At 45.3% G+C, this 19,688-nt stretch overlaps 1 protein-coding gene across 4 annotated transcripts; it reads left to right on the top strand.

The window, feature by feature from the left end:
* The first annotated feature begins 1,862 nt into the window (after positions 1-1,862).
* On the top strand, positions 1,863-19,511 carry VRK3 (VRK serine/threonine kinase 3). Of its 4 annotated transcripts, XM_077918451.1 has the most exons (15): positions 1,863-2,124; positions 2,709-2,841; positions 3,680-3,807; positions 5,183-5,314; positions 5,635-5,781; positions 6,284-6,336; positions 8,739-8,805; positions 10,112-10,196; positions 10,760-10,862; positions 12,255-12,347; positions 12,803-12,935; positions 15,379-15,499; positions 16,245-16,303; positions 18,373-18,521; positions 19,033-19,511. In XM_077918451.1, the coding sequence occupies exons 2-14, from the start codon at positions 2,816-2,818 to the stop codon at positions 18,519-18,521; spliced, it is 1,296 nt and encodes a 431-aa protein (XP_077774577.1). In that variant the 5' UTR covers positions 1,863-2,124; positions 2,709-2,815; the 3' UTR covers positions 19,033-19,511. The 4 variants fall into 4 exon arrangements, with proteins under 4 accessions (XP_077774577.1, XP_077774576.1, XP_077774575.1 ...); XM_077918450.1 differs by lacking the exon at positions 2,709-2,841 and having other exon boundaries at positions 1,864-2,124; XM_077918449.1 differs by lacking the exons at positions 1,863-2,124; positions 2,709-2,841 and adding an exon at positions 2,364-2,600 and having other exon boundaries at positions 5,635-5,757.
* The last annotated feature ends 177 nt before the right edge of the window (positions 19,512-19,688 follow it).

Genomic DNA, 19,688 nt, shown 5'->3' with positions numbered 1-19,688 from the left:
TCTGCATAGCCAAAGACTGGAAAATATTTTGGAGGAATTATATTAACAGGTATGGACTCTAGCTTTGATGGAAAGAGTTATAGCCTAAGTGGTAGACCTTATTTTGCATGCAGAATAAAGGTTCCAGTTTCATTTCCTGGCATCTCCAGGTATGAATTGGATTTAAAACTCTTGAAGCTGCTGCCAGCAAGTATAGACAATACTGTGCAAGTTGGAGAAATGGTCTGACTATAAGGCAGCTTCATGTTTCTAGCTTTTTCAGCTGTGCAACCCCTTTTTCAGGCAACTGGTACCAACGTTACTCTGGGACAGCAGCCAAAAATCTTCATGCTCATGTATTTCAGTTGTTCATTGTTTTTATTAGCTTAAAAAAAAAACTTGGAAGTCATCCTGGAATCCATTTTGATTTTTTTAGGAAAGGAAGTATTTTAGGTTTAGTAACCAGACCATTCTGGTCTGGGATTTATTTAGTAAGCATTTGTGTATAACATAAGTACCGTATTGGGAAGACCAACTTGCAAAACAGTGGGGGCTGGAGAGATGCAGATAAGACCTCATGACTGACAGCGCTTTTAAAAATGGACCCCTGCTGGCAGCATCCTTTCTCTGTCATTTTTGCAGGTCCCAGCAACTGCAGGAAAAGCTACTTAAAAAAAAAAAAAAAAAAAGTATTCCAGCAATGCCAAGCAGCTGTTATTATGCCTCCAGAATACTGTCTGGTGCTACAGTTGTGGGCAGTGGCTGTACAAAGAACTGCCATTTTGTTGAAGCATCCTTGTCTACCCTTGAGGAGGATACTTCATTCCCTACTAGTAAACTTGTGTTGGTAGTTATAGATGTGTAGCCACAGCAGTGACCAGAGGAATGACCACTGAGGAACACAGAGGGAAGAAATGCCATGGCGCACCTGTAGCAGCAAACTGAATGCCTTCATCTCCCCCAGCTGCAATAAAACATGCCTCACCTGTATCTGTCTCTACAGCCACAGCAGGCGCTTTAACTCTCCAGCGCTTGACTTTACCCCAAGGCACTCTCTTCCATTGTCTCCTGAGATGGATGGATGCCAACTAACATCTTAAAGTTTTTCTCTTCAAGAGGATAAAACCCTGCCGCTTCAAACAATATCCCTAACAGGGTCCTCTGTGCAAAACATCTCCAAATTCGGATTCCTATCTGCGTACAATCCTCCGGCTAATTTTAAAGGGCTGAAGGCTGCGATCCCATATGTGCTTACCTTGGAGTAACACCCCCATATAAAAGAATAAGGTAAAGGGAGCCCTGACCATTAGGTCCAATCGTGACCGACTCTGGGATCGCGGCGCTCATCTAGCTATATTGGCCGAGGGAGCCGGCATTTGTCCACAGACAGCTTCCGGGTCATGTGGCCAGCATGACTAAGCCACTTCTGGCGAACCAGAGCAGCGCACCGAAACGCCGTTTACCTTCCCACTGGAGCAGTACCTATTTATCTACTTGCATTGCGTGCTTTCGAACTGCTAGGTTGGCAGGAGCAGGGACCGAGCAAGCCCTAGGCAGTGCCACCTGCGTCCAAATATAAAAGAATAAATGGGGTAAAACTATGGGTGTTGTGCCAGAGCGGGAAGCAAGTCTCTCCCCCCCCCCCCCCCGCCCTGCGCACCTTTTGCTGGACTCCTGTCATCAACATATACACTGTTTTTCTTTTGGATATCTTAGCATATTTCTTGCCCACCTAGAAATACAGTAAGTCCCAGATTTTGTTTTATTTTCCTGGTGCCCCCACTGAGTAAAACACGCGTGAAAGATTGGTGGCGCTTGATGAATATGAACAAAAGGGGATTAAGCGCCACAGGTATGAACCGGCCGGGCAGGTTCTGAAAGCGGTCCCTGTGGGCTGGGGAGCTGAGCCGCCTGAGGGCGTCGCTGGAGGCGGCCTGCCAGGAGAAAGACTCGCGGGGGGCGCTTCCGTGAGGTCGGCGGGCCGGGCAGGACGAGGTAACGGGCTTCTTCCCAGGCAGACCGGAGCCCCGCTGGAAGCGACATGAACAGGTTTGGCAAAGGACGCAAGAGGCCGGAGGCCGAAGAGGGAGACGCCTCCTTTGCCGCTGTTGCTCCAGCCTACAAGCGGGCGAAGGCCGGCGCTGGGTGGGTACGAAGGCGAGCAGTCGCGGTGAGCCGAAAAAGCTCCGTGTGGCCCAGCATGGCCGCCGCCGCCGCTGCGTGAAGCTGTTTATGCGGCGGGAGAGGCGCAGCGTTAGCTTCTTGCAGCCGGAAAAGCCCGGTAGTAGCAACGTCCTTCCAGAATAAGACAGCGATGTTTTGTATAAACATCCATATGTCATATATTGCTTCCACAAAGAATCCTGGGAGTTGTAGTTTCACCCAACCCAGCAGAGTTAAAGTTCCCAGCACCCTTAAACCAAGCGACGTTTAGGGGGCCGGGGGAGCAATGAGCTTTAGATGCCCGATGGGATGTGTCTTAGATCGAGTGTGGTGTGGATCTGCAGGGGGCTGCCCCCGGGATTTTCGATCTGTTTTTATTTGAAACAAATAAATAGAAGAGGAGCTCTCTCTCTCGCAGAATTCGTGGTGGCTCAAAATGCCTCCCGGCGAGGAGGATTGTGAGTTATAATAATAATTATAATAATTATTTATACCCCGCCCATCTGGCTGGGTTTCCCCAGCCACTCTGGGCGGCTTCCAACCGAATTAAAAACTTCCCTAAACAGGGCCGCCTTCCTGACAAGGGAGGGGAAGTGACTTCGGGTAAGAGGGTCACTTGGATCCGAAGGCGAGGGTGGCCACCTCATAACGTTTCTTAACGTGTAAGATTTATATGCTGTGTTTCTTTAAAAAAAGAAGGTAAGCCAGGTTACTCTTGTTTCTTTTCTTTTTTAAAAAGCACACTTCCTGTGTTTTGTTGCCTCCTTTAAAATGTGTGTTTTGAAACCAAAACTGGAACCTTAGTGAAATGTGTTTGGGCGCACAGTGCTGCCTTTACCCTGCCCCTCAATTAAAATAAAATAAAATGGCTTACGAGAGAAAGAGAGAGAGAGAAGATGTATTAAAAACAGCTTCCAAAAACATGGACTGTCTGTCTTGGTGCTTCCCCACCCCCTTAAAAGTTTTTAAAGAGCAAGTGTGGTGTAAAGGTTAGAGTGTCAAGACTAGGGCATGGGTCAAATCCCCACTCAGCCATAAAGCTCCCTGGGTGATCTTGGGGCACTCACTCAACCTAACCTGCCTTACAGGATTGTTGCAGGGATTAAATGAGGAGTAGGTGAACTATGTGAACTAAGATGGAATATTAAATAAGTTTTAGGGGCCTTGGGTTATTTTATTAATTGCACGTCTTTCCCATTTTTACTCTAATGCACTTAAGGTATGCATGTCTTTCTACCTGGTCTCTCTCTCTCTCTCTCTCTCTCTCTCTCTCTCACACACACACACACACACAGCCCAAAGCACCCCCCTATTTTATTAGCTGCTGCTTTCCCCACTCCTTTTTACCACATGAAGATTAATTACTTGCTCTTATAAATTGCCTTTGGAGTTTTAGATAGTCAGTAAATTGAACCCTATCAAAATATTCACTGATGCAACAACCAAATCCAAATTATGAATATCACTTTCCAATTTTGAGGCTTTCAGCTATTTATGTCCACCCACTCCCCTCTTCTCTCTCCCACTGTTTTTCTAGAATGGTCAATTTTTGCCCGCAGTGTGGACAGAGGGTTGAGGCATCCTTTAACTTTTGTGCCTTCTGTGGGGCCAGACTTCCTGCAGAAGAAGAGGCCATGCAGATCACTCCAACTTCTTCAATGAAAGGTAGGAATGTTTAGTCAAATGTGGCAGCTGACAAACATTACCTATCTGATGACCCAGCTGAAAGTCCTTTGAGGCTAGACCTCCCAACTTATTGTTCCTATTTAACATGAAGCACATTTATTAGCCAGGGATAATGGATGGCACAAAAAGGAGATGTAAACCCATATAGTGAGTGATGTTTAAATCTAAGATACTGATCTCCGTATTATGCCTGATTTTGTTAGGAATTCACTGTCTGCTAATCCACCCCCTCACCCAACAGCTGTCAAGTGGAAATAGTTGCAGGGAAGTTAGTTATAAGCATGACATTTTGTCACCCAATAATGAACATGGGTCCTTGTTTGCTTTGGAGAGATGAAGGTTAAGAGCCAGAACCATTCAGGGATCATAGACAGGAATGGTAAACAGGGCCCAGCACCAGCTTTTGGAGCCATCCATCACCTTTCAGATTTTGCTTATTTAAGGGCAGCTGGGCCAGTCATCGTAGCGCTAAGCAGATCTTTGCTCAGTACCACTGCCAGACTGCCTTCCCTGCCCTGCCACCCATGCCCCTTTCTCAAGCAGGTAGTTTGTCTCCTGTGTGGTAACTCAGCAACAATGCCAGGGGGAGCTCCAATCTGTGTGTTTGAACTTGCGTCCATAATATACACACATCAGAAGTGGAGGCAGTGTAACTAAGATGATGGGGTCAGCGAGTGTGGGTTTGTGACCCCACCCCCCGCAGGCAGCTAGCCCTGCCTGTGAGAGTCATCACAGCGATCCATAGTTAAAAGCAGAAGTCGGCAGATGTGTCCTCTAATTTGCTCTTCAAAATATGGCATCCCTAAAGCGGGTGCCTGTCTGATGTCAATAGACAGGGAGTTCCAATTTCATACAAGTGTGGAACGGGTATTATTTGGTACCTGTAACAGTATTTATAAAATCTATTTATTTATAAAAAATATTTATATACCAGTTACAGGTAGGTAGCCATGTTGGGCTGCCGTAGTCGAAACAAAATAAAAAAATTCCTTCCAGTAGCACCTTAGAGACCAACTAAGTTAGTTACTGGTACGGGGTTTCATATCTGATGAAGTGTGCATGCACACGAAAGCTCACACCGATAACTAACTTAGTTGGTCTCTAAGGTGCTACTGGAAGGAATTTTTTTTATTTATATACCACTGTATCATAAAAATATATCACAGCTGTTTACATCAATATAAAAACATTGAACCAGACAGTACCAGTTCTGCAGATAGAAGAAAGGAATAGCAACACCTTGAATTTGGCCTGGTAACAAATAAGCAACCAGTGCAGATCTATGACTAGAGGCAATTGGCCTGCCTGTAAACACCTTTGTTGTTCTGACAGTGCTACCTTTTATCAGGGCTAGACCAAGAACAGCTGCCGAGGTCTCCTGCAAAGAAAAAGGCAGAAATATTGCCAGACAAAGGAAATGCTTCTTCTGCAGTTAAATGGAGCTGGTCACCTTCTGTATCACCTACTAAATCGCCAAAGGCAAAAGGTGAGGATTTTAGCTCTGCATATGGCTGTATTTGCTGATGATTCCAGGTGGGTGGGTGGCTGGCTGGCTGGCTAGCTTTGAATTTTTGCACAAACTCCTGTTGTGTTTCTCTTTCTGTATTTTCTTGTTTAAAAGCCATTGCTATCGCAATGCTAACCATTTTCATGAAATTTGCCCCCAAAACTAGTTTTCCTAGTTTACACATCCCAATATAGAGGGCAAAGGGAGCAATATTGGGGGCAGAGTGAGTCCCCACTCTGAATTCCTAGCACAGTGGGCTACAAATCTAAGTAAGAAATACTTGTGTCTCTCTTGTAAAGCAAAGCCCAGCTACCGATCTCCCAGGAAGGACAGGAGTGCCACTGTGAGACCTCTCCCAGAGGGCGAGATCCTAACAGACCTGAACAACAAGCAATGGAAGCTTGGGAAACTTCTGAGCGAGGGTGACTATGGACTGATGTATGAAGGTACAAGATGTGCTTGCATGGTATTACATTCTGGAGAGAATGCAACCACCTCTTCTGTGTCCCACTTTATTAAGGAAAATCTGCCCTTAAGGTTTTTTTTAAAAGGGCTATATCTGCTCCTATAGATAAATCAAATCAAATCAACTGGCAGCAGGAACAAAACAAAACAAAATGAGTGGCAGAAAAAAACAGCAAAAATAAAACACTGACTAAAAGCTGAGCTGCTGACACTGCTATCTGATCTGTGCTAACCATTTCCTAGAATCCTTTGCTGTGGTTGCAGTGGACATACAAAGGTTGTGTCCAAAGGTTGCAGTGTTGGCTTTGTTGTCCAGATCTGCTCCTTGCTCAGCGTATTTAAGTATTCTGATACCTATTGTTTCCGAGGTGGTACTGTATCAATCTAACAAGAGTGAAATAAAGTTAACCTACCGGTCTTCATATAGTAGGTGCAGATCTCCTGGGTTACCTATTAACCTTAATTTATTCCATCCTTTCACAGCAATGTGTGCATCTGAAGCTTGCCGTTCCCAGCAGAAATACTCCCTCAAACTTGTGAGTTCAGCTCTCTATGTTAGGTGTATCCTAGATCGTTCTATGTGCTGGAACTGGGATCTGAGCTTGGCAAGATGTAGGTCAAAGGTACAACAAGGCAAACACAGCAGGAGGACTTGGAGCTTGTCTCTTCCAAATACCGTATTTTCCCCTCTATAACACGCAGATTTTTTCTCCTAAAAAGGAAGGGGAAATGTCTGTGCGTGTTATGGAGCGAATGTGTGGTCCCTGGAGCCAAAAAATCAAGCAAAAGTCAAATCGCTCTTCACGGAGAAGGGAAACCTGAAAAGAGGAAGTGGCAGCTTTCCTGTATTCTGCCTCAGGGTCTTACTGCCCACCCTCCTCTGTTTCGTTGCTGTGATTGCTGAAACGGAACAAAGAGCAGGGAAAGCCCCTCCCCTCCAGGCAAGCAGAGGGGAAAGTGTCGTCTCTGTGCTCCGGTACTGCTGGGGGAGAGGGAGAGAGAGTGGGGGAGGGAGAGGGAGAGGGGGGGAGGGAGAGAGAGAGAGAGAGAGAGAGAGAGAGAGAGAGAGAGAGAGAGATGGCTGGCTTGGGGGGGAACTTTTGCCTCCCACCCGTTAAATCCCTCTCCAGCATTCTTAGCCAGCTGCTTCTCTGCACACCCCTCTCATGTCCCTTCTTTGTTTTTCCTTCGCTCCCCACTTAAAATGTGGTTAAAAAGCATGGATCCACATGGATCCTCAGGATCTTTGCATTGGGTCACCCCAAATTCACCATCAGATCACATAGCATGTCCATGGCTACAGCCTGCACCAAAAAAATCACGCACCCACTGTTGCCTGGGGCTGCAATGGTGCAAACACGTGGTTAAAAAGCATGGATCCACATGGATCCTCAGGATCTTTGCATTGGGTCACCCCAAATTCACCATCAGATCACATAGCATGTCCATGGCTACAGCCTGCACCAAAAAAAGCACGCACCCACTGTTGCCTGGGGCTGCAATGGTGCAAAAACGTGGTTACAAAGCATGGATCCACAGGGATTCTCAGGATCTTTGCATTGGGTCACCCCAAATTCACCATCAGATCACATAGCATGTCCATGGCTACAGCCTGCACCCAAAAAAAGCACGCACCCACTGTTGCCTGGGGCTGCAATGGTGCAAAAACGTGGTTACAAAGCATGGATCCACAGGGATTCTCAGGATCTTTGCATTGGGTCACCCCAAATTCACCATCAGATCACATAGCATGTCCATGGCTACAGCCTGCACCCAAAAAATCACGCACCCACTGTTGCCTGGGGCTGCAATGGTGCAAAAACGTGGTTACAAAGCATGGATCCACAGGAATTATCAGGATTTTTGCATTGGGTCACCCCAAATTCACCATCAGATCACATGTCTGTGGCCACAGCATGAAGCACAAAAATGATACATCCACTGTTTCATTCAGAATGTTTTTTCCCTTGTTTTCCTCCTCTAAAAACGATGTGCGTGTTATGGTCAGGTGCGTGTTATAGAGCGAAAAATACGGTAGTTCCAATAATCAGTGACACAAAGAAGGACTTGAAGTATGAAATCACACATAGAGGAAGCAGGTCAGAGCACCCAGACTCTCTTGTGCTTTACAAGAAGAGTTCACAGGCTTTTCTCAAGAACAGGACTAATAAAAGGCAAGGTACAGAGAGAGGCTGCTAAGCCTAGAATGGCAATAGAAGTAGGATACTGGGTGCTAGGTGATGCCCAACATTGGTCATGCTCAAACTAGAGCCATTGAAATTAATGAGTAGATTGGTTTCAATGCGTCTTCTCTGAGTTTTGCTAACATTGGCTATCTCCCGATGGTCGAACTGTTAGGAGCTGTGTGTAAGGCATAGTAGCTTCATTCTGTGACCATCAGGGGTGTCTCGCCATGGCCCTCTGTGATTTCAAAATACCCACCAGAGCCTTCACGTTTTTATATTTTCCTATCTATAAGGATTGACAACTTTCTTTAAAAAATAAATAAATCACCACTCGTACACAAAAGAAAAACACGCAGGGTTGTATCCAAGTTCTCCTCTGAGTGGATCAATGAAATTGATGGGCTGTGTCTATAGTTTTCAGTATGTCTACTCTCAGTAGTACTAGCATTGAATACAACCCAAATTCTATTCCTAATGCTTGTCACATGTGGGCTGTATTATAATAACTGCACTGTGGTTCATTGGGATGACATTGCTGGTGGTATTCTGGTCTAACTTACTACATCTGCTCCTCTCTGATTTCTCCCATTTGTAAAGTGGAAGTGGAATTCTTTACTTGCCTTTGTGGAGTCTATTGAGTGTTAGAGAAGCTATGTAAAGAGGATCGCTTTAACATGGTAATTAAAGTGCAGGGTGGGGAGGGCAGTGAGGCAATAAAAAGAATATCGGTTCCAGTTTCTCTCCCTTCTCAGGATTGCAAAGATGGACGGCTCTTCAATGAACAGAACTTCATGCAGCGAGCTGCTAAGAAAGCCACAGGTAGGAATTGATGAGTCATTAAAGTGACTATATGTTTAAAGCAGTATAGTACCACTTTAAGTAGTCATGGCTTTCCACAAAGAGTCTGGGGAAATGTAGGTGTTTTTTTTAAGGTTGCTGAAAGTTATTAGGAGACCCCTATTCCCCTCACAATGCCACAATTCCCAGAGTGGTTTTACAGCCAATCCTTCTTCCCAGGGAGCTGGGAATTGCAGCTCTGTGAAAGGAAAAAGGGCCTCCTAACAGTTCTCAGCACCCTTAACAAACTTTGGTGGAAGCCATGACAGTTTAAAGTGGCATGACACTGGTATTACTTTAAACTTATAGTGCAGATGGAGACTGTGTCTCAGGAGAGGGACACAGGGTTCACCAGTGAGTTCTTGGAGTCTGTCTGTTGTTGTTTTTATAAAAAGTAAAGGTAAAGGACCCCTGGACGGTTAAGTCCAGTCAAATCTGACTATGTCTCTGTTTTGCCTTTATGTAAGCCTTGTGAAGAAGTGATGCCTTTTCCCAAGGCATTTGAGGAGGACCCATGGAGCTCTGGCTAGATGAAGAGGTGGTGGTCAGCCCTAGTATTAGGAGTCAGCTTGTAGTCAGCCCTAGTATTAGGAGTGGTGGTCCTGAGGGTTGGAGATGAACCCCCTCCCCGCAAAAAAGACATGTGATGTTTTATTACAGAAATTCCCTAATCATCTTGTTACTGTCTTTCTCTCTTGTTCTCCCTCTGCTATTACAGTGGTACCTCAGGTTACATACGCTTCAGGTTACATACACTTCAGGTTACAGACTCCGCTAACCCAGAAATAGTGCTTCAGGTTAAGAACTTTGCTTCAGGATGAGAACAGAAATCGTGTTCCGGCGGCAGCAGGAGGCCCCATTAGCTAAAGTGGTGCTTCAGGTTAAGATCAGTTTCAGGTTAAGTACAGACCTCGGAAACAAATTAAGTACTTAACCTGAGGTACCACTGAGGTATTAAGGCTTAGTAGGCTGATTCTAGAAACTAGTTAGGGCTTTTTTTTAGCCTGAATTTTCTGACACTCAGTTCCTGCACCTCTCAGGTGAGCGCTATTGCCATTATGAGAGAACAAGGGAGGTTTCATGGTGAGTTCTGCCTCTTTTTCTAGAAAAATAGCACTGGAACTAGCTTTGTCTTGAAATGGGGGGGGGGGCTCTCTCTCCCACACTGTGCATAACACAATCCTGATTAACATAGTCCTGACCTCTGGAGTGAGTGGAAGGAGGCAACATGGACAAAGAAATCACTTAACAGAAGTAAGACCAATGTTCTCTCTGTCTCTCTTTGTAGTGGAGAAGTGGAAGAAACAGCATGCAGTGCCATTGCTGGGGATCCCTAATTGCGTTGGTTTTGGCCTCCACAATAGTAACTACAGGTTAGGAAGCTTTGTCCATGGGAACTCCTGTGAGCCATCCTTCCCTCTACTGCCCAAATCCTTCCTCTGCGCTATGCTATCTCATCTTACTTTCACCATCAATGTTGCTGTTTTCTCACAATCCCTTTGGCTCGCTTTTGTTCTGTTGCTGAACCCGTTTTCTTTATTCAATTGCTATTCTATTTTCCCAGAAGAGCAAATTAGACATTGATTTTATGATTTTACTTCCGGAGCCTCTTTTTTGTGCTTTTGACTTTCTTTGTCAGTCTACCTCCTGCTTTGAATTCTTCTACTTAAGATTTCTGATAGTATTTCATTTTGAATGTGCTAGCTTAGGGAGTGTGGTCATGGTCATAGTGCTGCAGTAAGGTGAGCTGAAAGAAACTGAATTCCTCCCATTACAGATCCTGATTACTGGTAGTTCTTGTTGTCCACAGATCTGAAGAGGAGGTAGTTTATATACAGATGGAGGGGTGGGTCCTAGAGGTCTGACAATAGTGGATGCAAACCTCCAACAAATAGCACAGTTCACATGCTGCGGTGTTATCTCTTTTGACTGGCAGGTTCCTGGTCTTCTCTTATCTGGGCCGCTCCCTTCAGTCCATCCTGGATGACTGTGCAAACAAGATGACGGAGAAAGCAGCCTTGCAGCTTGCAGTCAGACTGGTATGAAACGCCCAAAAGGAGAATGGATGAAAAGGAATCTTCTCAAAAAGTCTCTTTGTAAAACTGAGGCTTTTTTTGCCGCTGCAGGCCAGCTTTGGGCCCAGGGAATTATGGGTGATTGCCATGCTTCAACAAGAATAACCTGGAGAGTAGTTTCATTCCTTTCATCCTTGATCAAAGCTATGCTTTTAAGTAGAAATAATACAGTGCTGCTGTATTTAAATCTGACAGTTGCCCCCCTCCCCCATTCTTGCAAAGTGGCCTTGCAAGGATGAGATTTGCGTCAGAAGTGGCGCAGCAAATGATGCTTAACCCTTTCCCACCCAATTCATTTACCCCTCATACTTTCTTCCCTACCAAGTGCCCTGCAGAGTTCTAAGCCAGTGTTTCCAAGATGAGAAAAGTTCTGGAAACTGATGAGGGGAGCTGCAAACAACTGGATGACAGGAAAAGAATCTTGTGCAACAGCCCACCCTTCTCCTTTAGAGGAGGAAGGCTTTACTTCTCCCTCTTGGTCCGGTAGATGGAACCATTAATATTAGCCTCAATGATCTCCTCCTCCCTGCCACGCACCCAGCAGCAGAATGGAGAGAGAGTCCCCACCCATTTTCCAGTTCTGCCTGCTCATTCACTACCCACAAGCCCCTTTTTTCTGCTTTGCTCCTCTCCCATCTGTACCTGGGCAGGGTTGAGCTTTGGACTGCATAGCCAACACCATGTTCCTCCTTCAAAGATTCGGGTTATTCTCAAATGTTTCTCCCTTCTCCTCAGAGAAGGAGGGCTTTGAAGCCAAGGGCCTACTTCAGGAGCTTGACTCCTAGGTCAAGCAAGATGGGAGGAAGCAGACCCTATGAAGCAAAGGCTGCTGCTCTGTGAGAGTAGCGGCCACCTGCAGTTGTGAAGAGAAGGAACCAGAAGATACAGTGACTCTGCCAGGCAGAGTCTTAAATCTGGTAAACACTAATCAAAATGAATCCCTTCCTGAAGGTGTTTTGCAGGGGAGTTTAATGTTGCATGTGGCTCTGTTGTCACATTTAAGCTTGGTCCTCAGAACTGCAAATTAGCATGACTAGAGTGCAGTGCTGTGCAGGATCTTTCCCAGGTTGTTTGCACAGTAGGGTTTGGGTAATTCTCTCCAGTCCTTACAGAGCTGCACTTCGCACTATGTGGCATGATCAGCTCTGTGCCTATGGATTTTAGGAGTACAGTCCTCTATGAACAGACATAGAGTGGCTTATGCTATGTGAATGTTTCAGCTGTGCTTTTCCAGAGGCTATATGTCAAACATCCATGCGCCATCACCAGCAGAAAATACTCTGGTTAGGAGTAACTCTGAGAAATGCAGGCATTCCAAGGGTGTCATTTTTCCTCTGCCTTCCATTTTGTCTTTAGGTGGATGTTCTGGAGTTCCTCCATGAGAATGAGTATACCCATGGGAACATCAGTGCTCAGCACATATATGTGAATCCAGCTGATCTTGCTGTGGTAAGGAATGGAGCAGGGACAGACAAGGAATGTGTCCTTGCTGAAGGGTGTTCCTGTAGGATAGGAGAACATAATTTTTGTTCTACAGAGCTCCCCCAAGTATAGACATAAGAGACTCTCTTCCATCCCTCCTGCTAAGAATAGCCAGTCCAAAAAGTTCCTTCCTTTTCCTCTCCTCTTGCCTGCAAACCCTAGATTATTGCTCATTCTAGGTACATTCTTACTGCATAGCATGGAAGGAGCAGTGATTCTTAGGGAGCAGTGGTTCTTATGACTGCACCTTCTGGCTCCATTCATTCTGACCTTGGTGCCTTTCTGGCTGTTGCTTAAGGGCACAAGGCAATTGCAAATGTTGCTGAGTAGCAGATACTAAGGGGTGCTTTGCAAGGCCAGGCTGGTAGATCTTTGTCTTTTTGCTGTTGGGTCACTCTCTCCTCCTCCTCTTCTTCCCCCAGATCACCCTGGCAGATTACTGCTTTGCTTTCCGGTACAGCCCTGGAGGGAAGCATGTACCTGAATGCGAAGGCAGCAGGACACCTCATGAGGGCACCATAGAGTTCATCAGCATTGATAGCCACAAAGGAGCCGGTGGGTGATAATGTCGCACTGTAGAAACAGACTGGGTGGGCAGTGTAAGCCATTGTTTTGATTCAGTCTGTGGTCTTTTCTCCTGTGCCCTTGATCGTACTTCTCCAGGAGCTGGCCCTTCTCTGACTAACTTGTTGGTCCCTTGCACAAAAGAAGTGCTTCCTTATTCCGGTTTGCCTGGCCTCCAGCTTCTCCTCTTCTTAAGAAGCTTTGAGATGACCTGTTTATTGAGCACTCATCTTGCTTCATTTACACTTTGCTTCTGGAGAGGGTTCAGCGACACTGGCTTTTTATTGAACTTTCATTCTGATTTGTTTGCGGGAAGGTTAGATAATGTTGCATCAAGCGTTATTCCACACTTTCCAGTCCATTTCCCTGTCACTTTCCTTATCACAAAATGCCCAGGTTTTTTTTTTGGGGGGGGGGTTGTTACACACGGCCTCCAAATAAGCTTTAACTGCACAGCAACAATCCAAAAGTGGCATTAACTTGTTGTGCACTTGAAGAGGTCACTGTATCTCCATGCTTTTGTGCTTCCTCTAGGCCAGTGTTTCCCAACCGGTGTTCCGCGGCACACTAGTGTGCCGCGAGACGTTGCCTGGTGTGCTGCGGGAAAAATTAAAAAATTCGAAAGATATCCGGAGAGGCGGCCTTCAGGCGAGTTTTAATTTTAATTTTCCTTCTCCCACTTAATGCCCCACGCTCGCCCGAGCAGCTTGCAGTCCTCGGTAACCACGGCGACCCGAGGGAGGGGAGGGAACAGGGAAGTCGAGGGCGGCGGCGAGCCGCGATGACGTCAGTGGGCCGCGCCGCCTCGCCCTGGCACGGTGTGAGAGCCCCGGCTAGTGGCGCGAGCTTCGGAATAAGTGGGATCCGCGTGCGTGAGACCGAGATCGCGGGTAAGGAGCTCAGCCCTGGGCAGGAGGAAGCGGGGCCGCGCGTGCGGGCCACATCCCCACAGAGAGCGAGCCTCCCCCGGCCCACCACTCCGGGCAGGTCCACTCGCATGAGGGGGCGGCGATGGCGACGGCCGGCAGCTTGCCTGCAATGCCATCCCTCGAGCAGGCGAGGAGCCCGGAGGCTACCAGATGCGAGTCCTCTTTCCCACCCTGCTCGGGAGTCCAGAGCACTTGGTCGCATTCAGGATCTAGAGTGGGGAAGCGGGGCTTGTGTCTGGGCTGGACACATTGGGCTGCCTGTGCCGCTTGACCTGCGGGGAGAAATCAGGGTGGGAGTCACGACCGTGAGGCAGGGCTGCCAAGTGTGGCAGAAGAGGACACGGCCGTCGCACCTGTCCTTAGGTAGGAGCTTCTTCCGTGTCGACCTGCTGCCCTAAAGTCTTGGCTTTTTTCTTGGCTTTTTGGCGGTTGGCACAGAAGGAAGGCAAGGGGGAGGGGGAAAAATTGAAACTTACACTTTCGTGCGTCCCTCCTGGCGTGACGCTGCGCGCTGACGTCACGGGGCTGTAATGGTGGTGTGCCTCGAGATTTTTTTCATGAAACAAGTGTGCCTTTGCCCAAAAAAGGTTGGGAAACACTGCTCTAGGCCAACCTTCCCCAGCCTGGTACCCTCCAGATGTTTTGGACTTCACTTCCCATTAGCCCCAACCAGAATGGCTCATGGTCAGGAATGGTGCAAGTTGTAGCACAGAAGTATTTGGAAGGCAACGTATTGGGAGAGGCTGCTCTTGGCAGTCAAGATCTTACTTTTCCCCATGTCTACATGCTCTCAGTGATTAATCACTAAGGACTAATTCTAGTTGGATGGGTTGCAGGCTAGCATATTTAATTTTTGAGGCTATTTCGTTTTTGGTGCATGAGGAAAAAGGAAATGTTGAAGTTGGCTTTATGTTCTAACAGCAAGAGGCAGCTCATGTATTTTTAAAACTTTGACTTTTCTTGCACTTCAGTCACATCCACACCATACATTAAACCATATTTAAAGCACATAGCTTCCTCCACATAATCCTGGGAACAGTAGTTTATCCCTCGCATAGCTACAATTCCCAACACCCTTAAGAAACTACAGTTCCTATGATCATTTTGGGGAAGAAATGTGCTTTAAATGTGCTTTGGTGTGGGTGTGATTTTCCTACTTCCTATTGCAAAAAGGATTCTATATTTAGGTGATATGCAAATAAATGTCATCATTCAGCTGCTTGATTGGTATTTTTCACAGAGCAAAGGAGATGCAGAGAGATCATCTTAGTTACAGCCTGTCTTTTGGAGGTGTTGTAAGATTTTATTAATTGCCTGGAGACCTTAAGGCAAGTAAAACCCTGAAATAAATAGTGGAAAATTGAAGCACATGCTAAGGCAGTAATTTACCCAAGATGTGACTGCAGTCCATGTGAGCCACTGTGATTATAAGGCTGTACCCCAATTTCTGTACTGTGCTATTGATGTTCCATACTTGGATATGCTTTCTTTTTCTATCCTGTTAGCTCCATCTCGTCGTAGTGATCTTGAGTCTCTGGGTTACTGTCTAGTGAAGTGGCTGTGCAGATGTCTTCCCTGGTCTGAGGACCTTGACTGTCCCTGTGTGGTCATGCAGAAGAAGGAAAGGTGTGTGCTGTGCATGGGAGATGTTCCTGGTTTCATCATGACCACCTCTCTGTCCTTGTTATGTGAAAAAGAAAACTTGTAGTAGATAGCTAAAAGCTGCTAGATACAACTGCCATCCTTCCTGATTGTTAGCCATGCTGGCTGGGCCCCCGGCAGCATCTGGAAGGCTATAGATTCCCCATTCCTTGTGCTAGGGCTTTCAAACTAGTATTAGTATAGGTTTCCCTTGGTCAGTTGCAACAGTCATCAAGACTAGCCATTGTGAGTTCCCTCACTTAGTATACTGGTGCTTGGTTCTGCCTCCTTGCTGGTCTTACACAATTCCAAAATACCGTATTTATGCAAATCTAATGCGCCATCGGATCTAATGCACACCCTAATTTCTGCAATGTAATTAGGCCAAAGAAGATGTGCATGACATTCGAGTAAATACAGTAGTTGGAGAACACATATTGTTCCTTGAAACTGCCATCAAGCTTCATTGTTTTCTAGATTGGCTGACACCCGTGGTTGAAGGCAGCAGCAGAATCTGGTAACTAACTGCTTGACAACTATTGTGTCACTTGCAGCGCACAGTCTGGGAAAATATCACATTTACCCAACGTACAAGATGGGCCCTAGCTTGTGCATCTGTATTTGGGGCATTTTGAGTAGGAGAGAATAAGGGTGTCTTTTTAAAAGTATCAACTCAGCCTTATTTTTCTCTACCTCTTCTTTGAGGGGCTCACCAATTTTTCTGTTGTAGGTACAAAGCAGATGTTATCAAGTCTCCAAGTCTCTCCTTTGACTGGAAATCAAATCCAGGTACGAGCTTTACATTTGCACCCCAGCTTTCTTTTAGGGACTCCATGTGGCGGATGTTGTGATATCTCATTTTCTTCCTTTTAATATTTTTTTTCATTTTTATTTACTTGTTATGATTTCGGTAAACAGGCCCCCATATTCACTTTCATTTTCTCTTAATTCTCCTTAGCCATCAAAGCCTTCCTAAATACGACTTGTTCTAGTGTGTGCCCTTTTTTTTGTCTCCTCACACAAAGCACATAGACAGCTTCTCAAAGCTCTTACTGAGACAGTCCAGTAGTTGCTTTTCCTGTGAGATGGAAGCTTCCCTGTACAGGGGGTAATGACTTGAGTGAGACCAGTTTAGAAGTTTTAACTGGCTTGGTCTGATAGCAACACTGAGGGATTGTATTTCCTTGCATACAGAAATAGCCAATGTGACATGCACCAAGATTTCTACTCCTGCTGCGTTCTTTCTCTTGACACTTTCCAACATCAGTGGCCCTGCAATGTCCCTGTAATGGTTTATTTGGCAATATGCTCTAGTGCAGTGGCCTTCAACTGGTCCAGATTGGAGACCCACCTCTGACCCTGAACCATGGGGTCCACTTTCATATATTTACTTTTGATTTATACTTAATACAGTGTTACCTTAGCATTACTACTAAATGAAAGCCAGTGATTTCTACACTTGTTCTTAGCCTAAAAGCTGAGAAGCTATTGAAAACCAGTGATTTTTGTTTCTTTAAAAAAGATGCACAATTTCAGTGGGACACCTGAGAGTTGTTCTAGATATCATTATATTGAAAGGTGATATTAGAAAGGCTTACAACTCATTTTGTGCCGCTAAAGTGTTTTGGGGGTCACAATTGCTAAGAAGCCTGCTCATAAAGTTAGGTGGTACCAAATCACAAGGATGACTGCTTCACTTGCCAATTTTGGTGTTGTTTTTTTTTACTAACTGAAATCCAATTTAACTTTTAAGGTTGTATCCCAAGACAGACAGTTCATGGAATTGTTTCTGCAGCCCAGATCTTAATTTCAGTGTGTCCACAGTGAACAGTATTTATACTCATGGTACACCCTCACACAAATTGCTTTTTAGCTTGTGTTCTAGTGAGCTTATAAGGGAAGGACAATGTGGAGAGCTGTGTGTGTGTGTGTGTGTGTGTGTGTGTGTGTGTGTTTGCATGCATGCCTGTGGTGGGGTAGATTTTTTCTGCTTCTGTTCTGCAGAAGACACTTCTGTGTTCCTAGTCCCCAGCATACTTCCATTCTGCACGAAGTCTAGAAAGCCATAGAAACAAAGTGAAATAGTTTCCTTGCTCAATAAAGCGCTTCCACACATCAGGCACAGCTATAGGAAAGTAGGGCATACAGCTGGCCAGAAAAACTTTTCTTACTGAAAAAGGCTCTTGCCTTTCTTCTGCCACTTTGCACCCATGAAAATTGATAAAATGAGTGTCGCGTCAGAAGAGTGTGTTCTAGACCACACAAAATCCCAACCCACAGATTGAAGACCTAGATTCTGATGGACGTATCAAGGAGCTGGGAGCCAGGCGACCTGTGCTGTTTCTCCAGCTCTGCTGTCAGATAATGTGGGGCCTGACCTTTACAATGATCTTCTAAAGTGGTCATCCTCTAGCCCTGTGGCTGCTTGTCTTTTTACAGACAGGTAAGGCCTTTCATTTCCAGCAAGTGTTTTTAGGCGCTCTCTAGAAGTAGGTTTTTACTACCATCTGGTTTGAACCATACCGTAATGTTGCTTTACTGTAATTTGGTGATTTTTTTAATTTGATAATTTAAAATTTTTGCTAGAGTGCCTTGAATGGGTTTATATAGAATGCCAGGTTAAAACTATTGCGAGCACCTAAATAACACATCTAGCTTGCTCTCTTTGAAGCTTGTGGTTTCGTTATGAGCTCACTATGGTTGCAGCGTGGTCTCCATGAAGGGTATTGAGCCCACAGCCGAGCCAAGTCAGCCACATTTTCAGATGCCATCTGGGTCAACAACACGTGGGAATACTGGAATGACTGCTTTGTAGGAGCCAGCTAGTCTCATTTGACAACCATGTTGACCTTTTCTAGAAGCCCTGAAGAGCTATCTGCTACAAGTGATGTCCCTGGAATATGAAGAGAAGCCAGACTATGAAGAGCTACGCACTGTCCTGAGGAGGCCTCTTGAGCTGATGAGAACATCTGCCTATGACTCAGTGGATCTCAAGGTGGTACCCTAGGTAATGTGCTAATGCTGGTTGCATTCTCTTCAGCTTTCACCTCTCTGAGAAAACACAGGTCGCAACTAGACCTGGCAGCGGCAAACCTTTGTGTTGGGTACAAGCACCTTGTTTTGTGGTCTGGGTGTTCTACAAAATGTTTAGAGTTGGCCCCTTGTTACAGAGATGCAACCTTGACAGCTTTTAGATGAAAAGCTAGATCTGTAAGTTAATATATCGATTGTTATATTTTCCCTACCAATGTCCACAGATGACTTTTCCATTGAAGTAGCTATAGAGAGTGTGTTATCTTAATACTCTGTAGCAAATGTCTTTGTTGTCGTGCTAAGTTGTGAGCTGGCTTTAGGCAAAGGTTGTACTCTGGATGACTGTATCTGATAACAGATACAAACCTTTGTCATCTGGTAGCTTGTATTTAGGCTTCATTTAGGCTTCCAGTAACATAGGAGGTAAACATTGAAGTAACAAATTGCAGCGTAGCAAGAGTAACAAGTCCTATTGTGCTTTGCAGATCTGGGAAACAGAGAGAAGATGGTAGAGAGAGTCAACCCCACTGGAATATCCTGGAACAGCTGGGAGCACAATTTCCCTTATTTTTTCACACCTGACTTTTAGATTGGGGAGGGAAGTGGAATTTCTTGCAGCTGTTTGTTAGGACCTTGTTGTGACCTTTTATAGAATCAAATCTATCCTGCTGCACAGCACTGAATTCTGGTTACCGTAAATCCCATATCCCTATTTTATAGACAACTGCTTGAGCAGTATTTTAAAACAGTAACCCCCCCCAATTTGTTTTTCATGTGTTTTACCTTGTAAATAGTGATGGCTGCTTTGGTTTTGTTTTGAAAGGAGGGAAAACTACAATCTTACATTCATTGTCTTAATTGTGTTTTAATTTTATTTTATTCTAATCTGCCTTGGAGACCTTTTATCAGGTAGAAGGTATTGTGAAGTCTATTAAGAATATTAAATAAAGATATATATTCTGTTGATCTTGTAATCAGCTGTCTTGGGTGAGCTCTTGGGCGGTATTTTGTTGTTTTGCTCATGGCAACAAAGATACATGACATTAGGTTCTTCTGTAGGAAATATTCAGGAGCTAGCATCATATTTCTTTACTGTTCACACATTTCCCTACTTTGATTCACAAGGAGAGAGGGTGTTCAG

The sequence above is a fragment of the Podarcis muralis genome, chromosome 14 (genome assembly GCF_964188315.1).
Source record: "Podarcis muralis chromosome 14, rPodMur119.hap1.1, whole genome shotgun sequence".
Lineage (NCBI taxonomy): Eukaryota > Metazoa > Chordata > Lepidosauria > Squamata > Lacertidae > Podarcis > Podarcis muralis.
This window is presented reverse-complemented; position numbering and strand designations above follow the sequence as displayed.

What these genes read in the sequence shown, in the direction of transcription:
- VRK3 (XM_077918448.1), top strand. Translation starts at nt 2,440, where the DNA reads ATGCCCGATGGGATGTGTCTTAGATCGAGTGTGGTGTGGATCTGCAGG. An exon ending in CTCCACAATAGTAACTACAG is followed by an intron (nt 10,197 to 10,759) that starts GTTAGGAAGCTT and finishes TTTGACTGGCAG; the next exon opens with GTTCCTGGTCTTCTCTTATC. An exon ending in GTCATGCAGAAGAAGGAAAG is followed by an intron (nt 15,500 to 16,244) that starts GTGTGTGCTGTG and finishes TTTCTGTTGTAG; the next exon opens with GTACAAAGCAGATGTTATCA.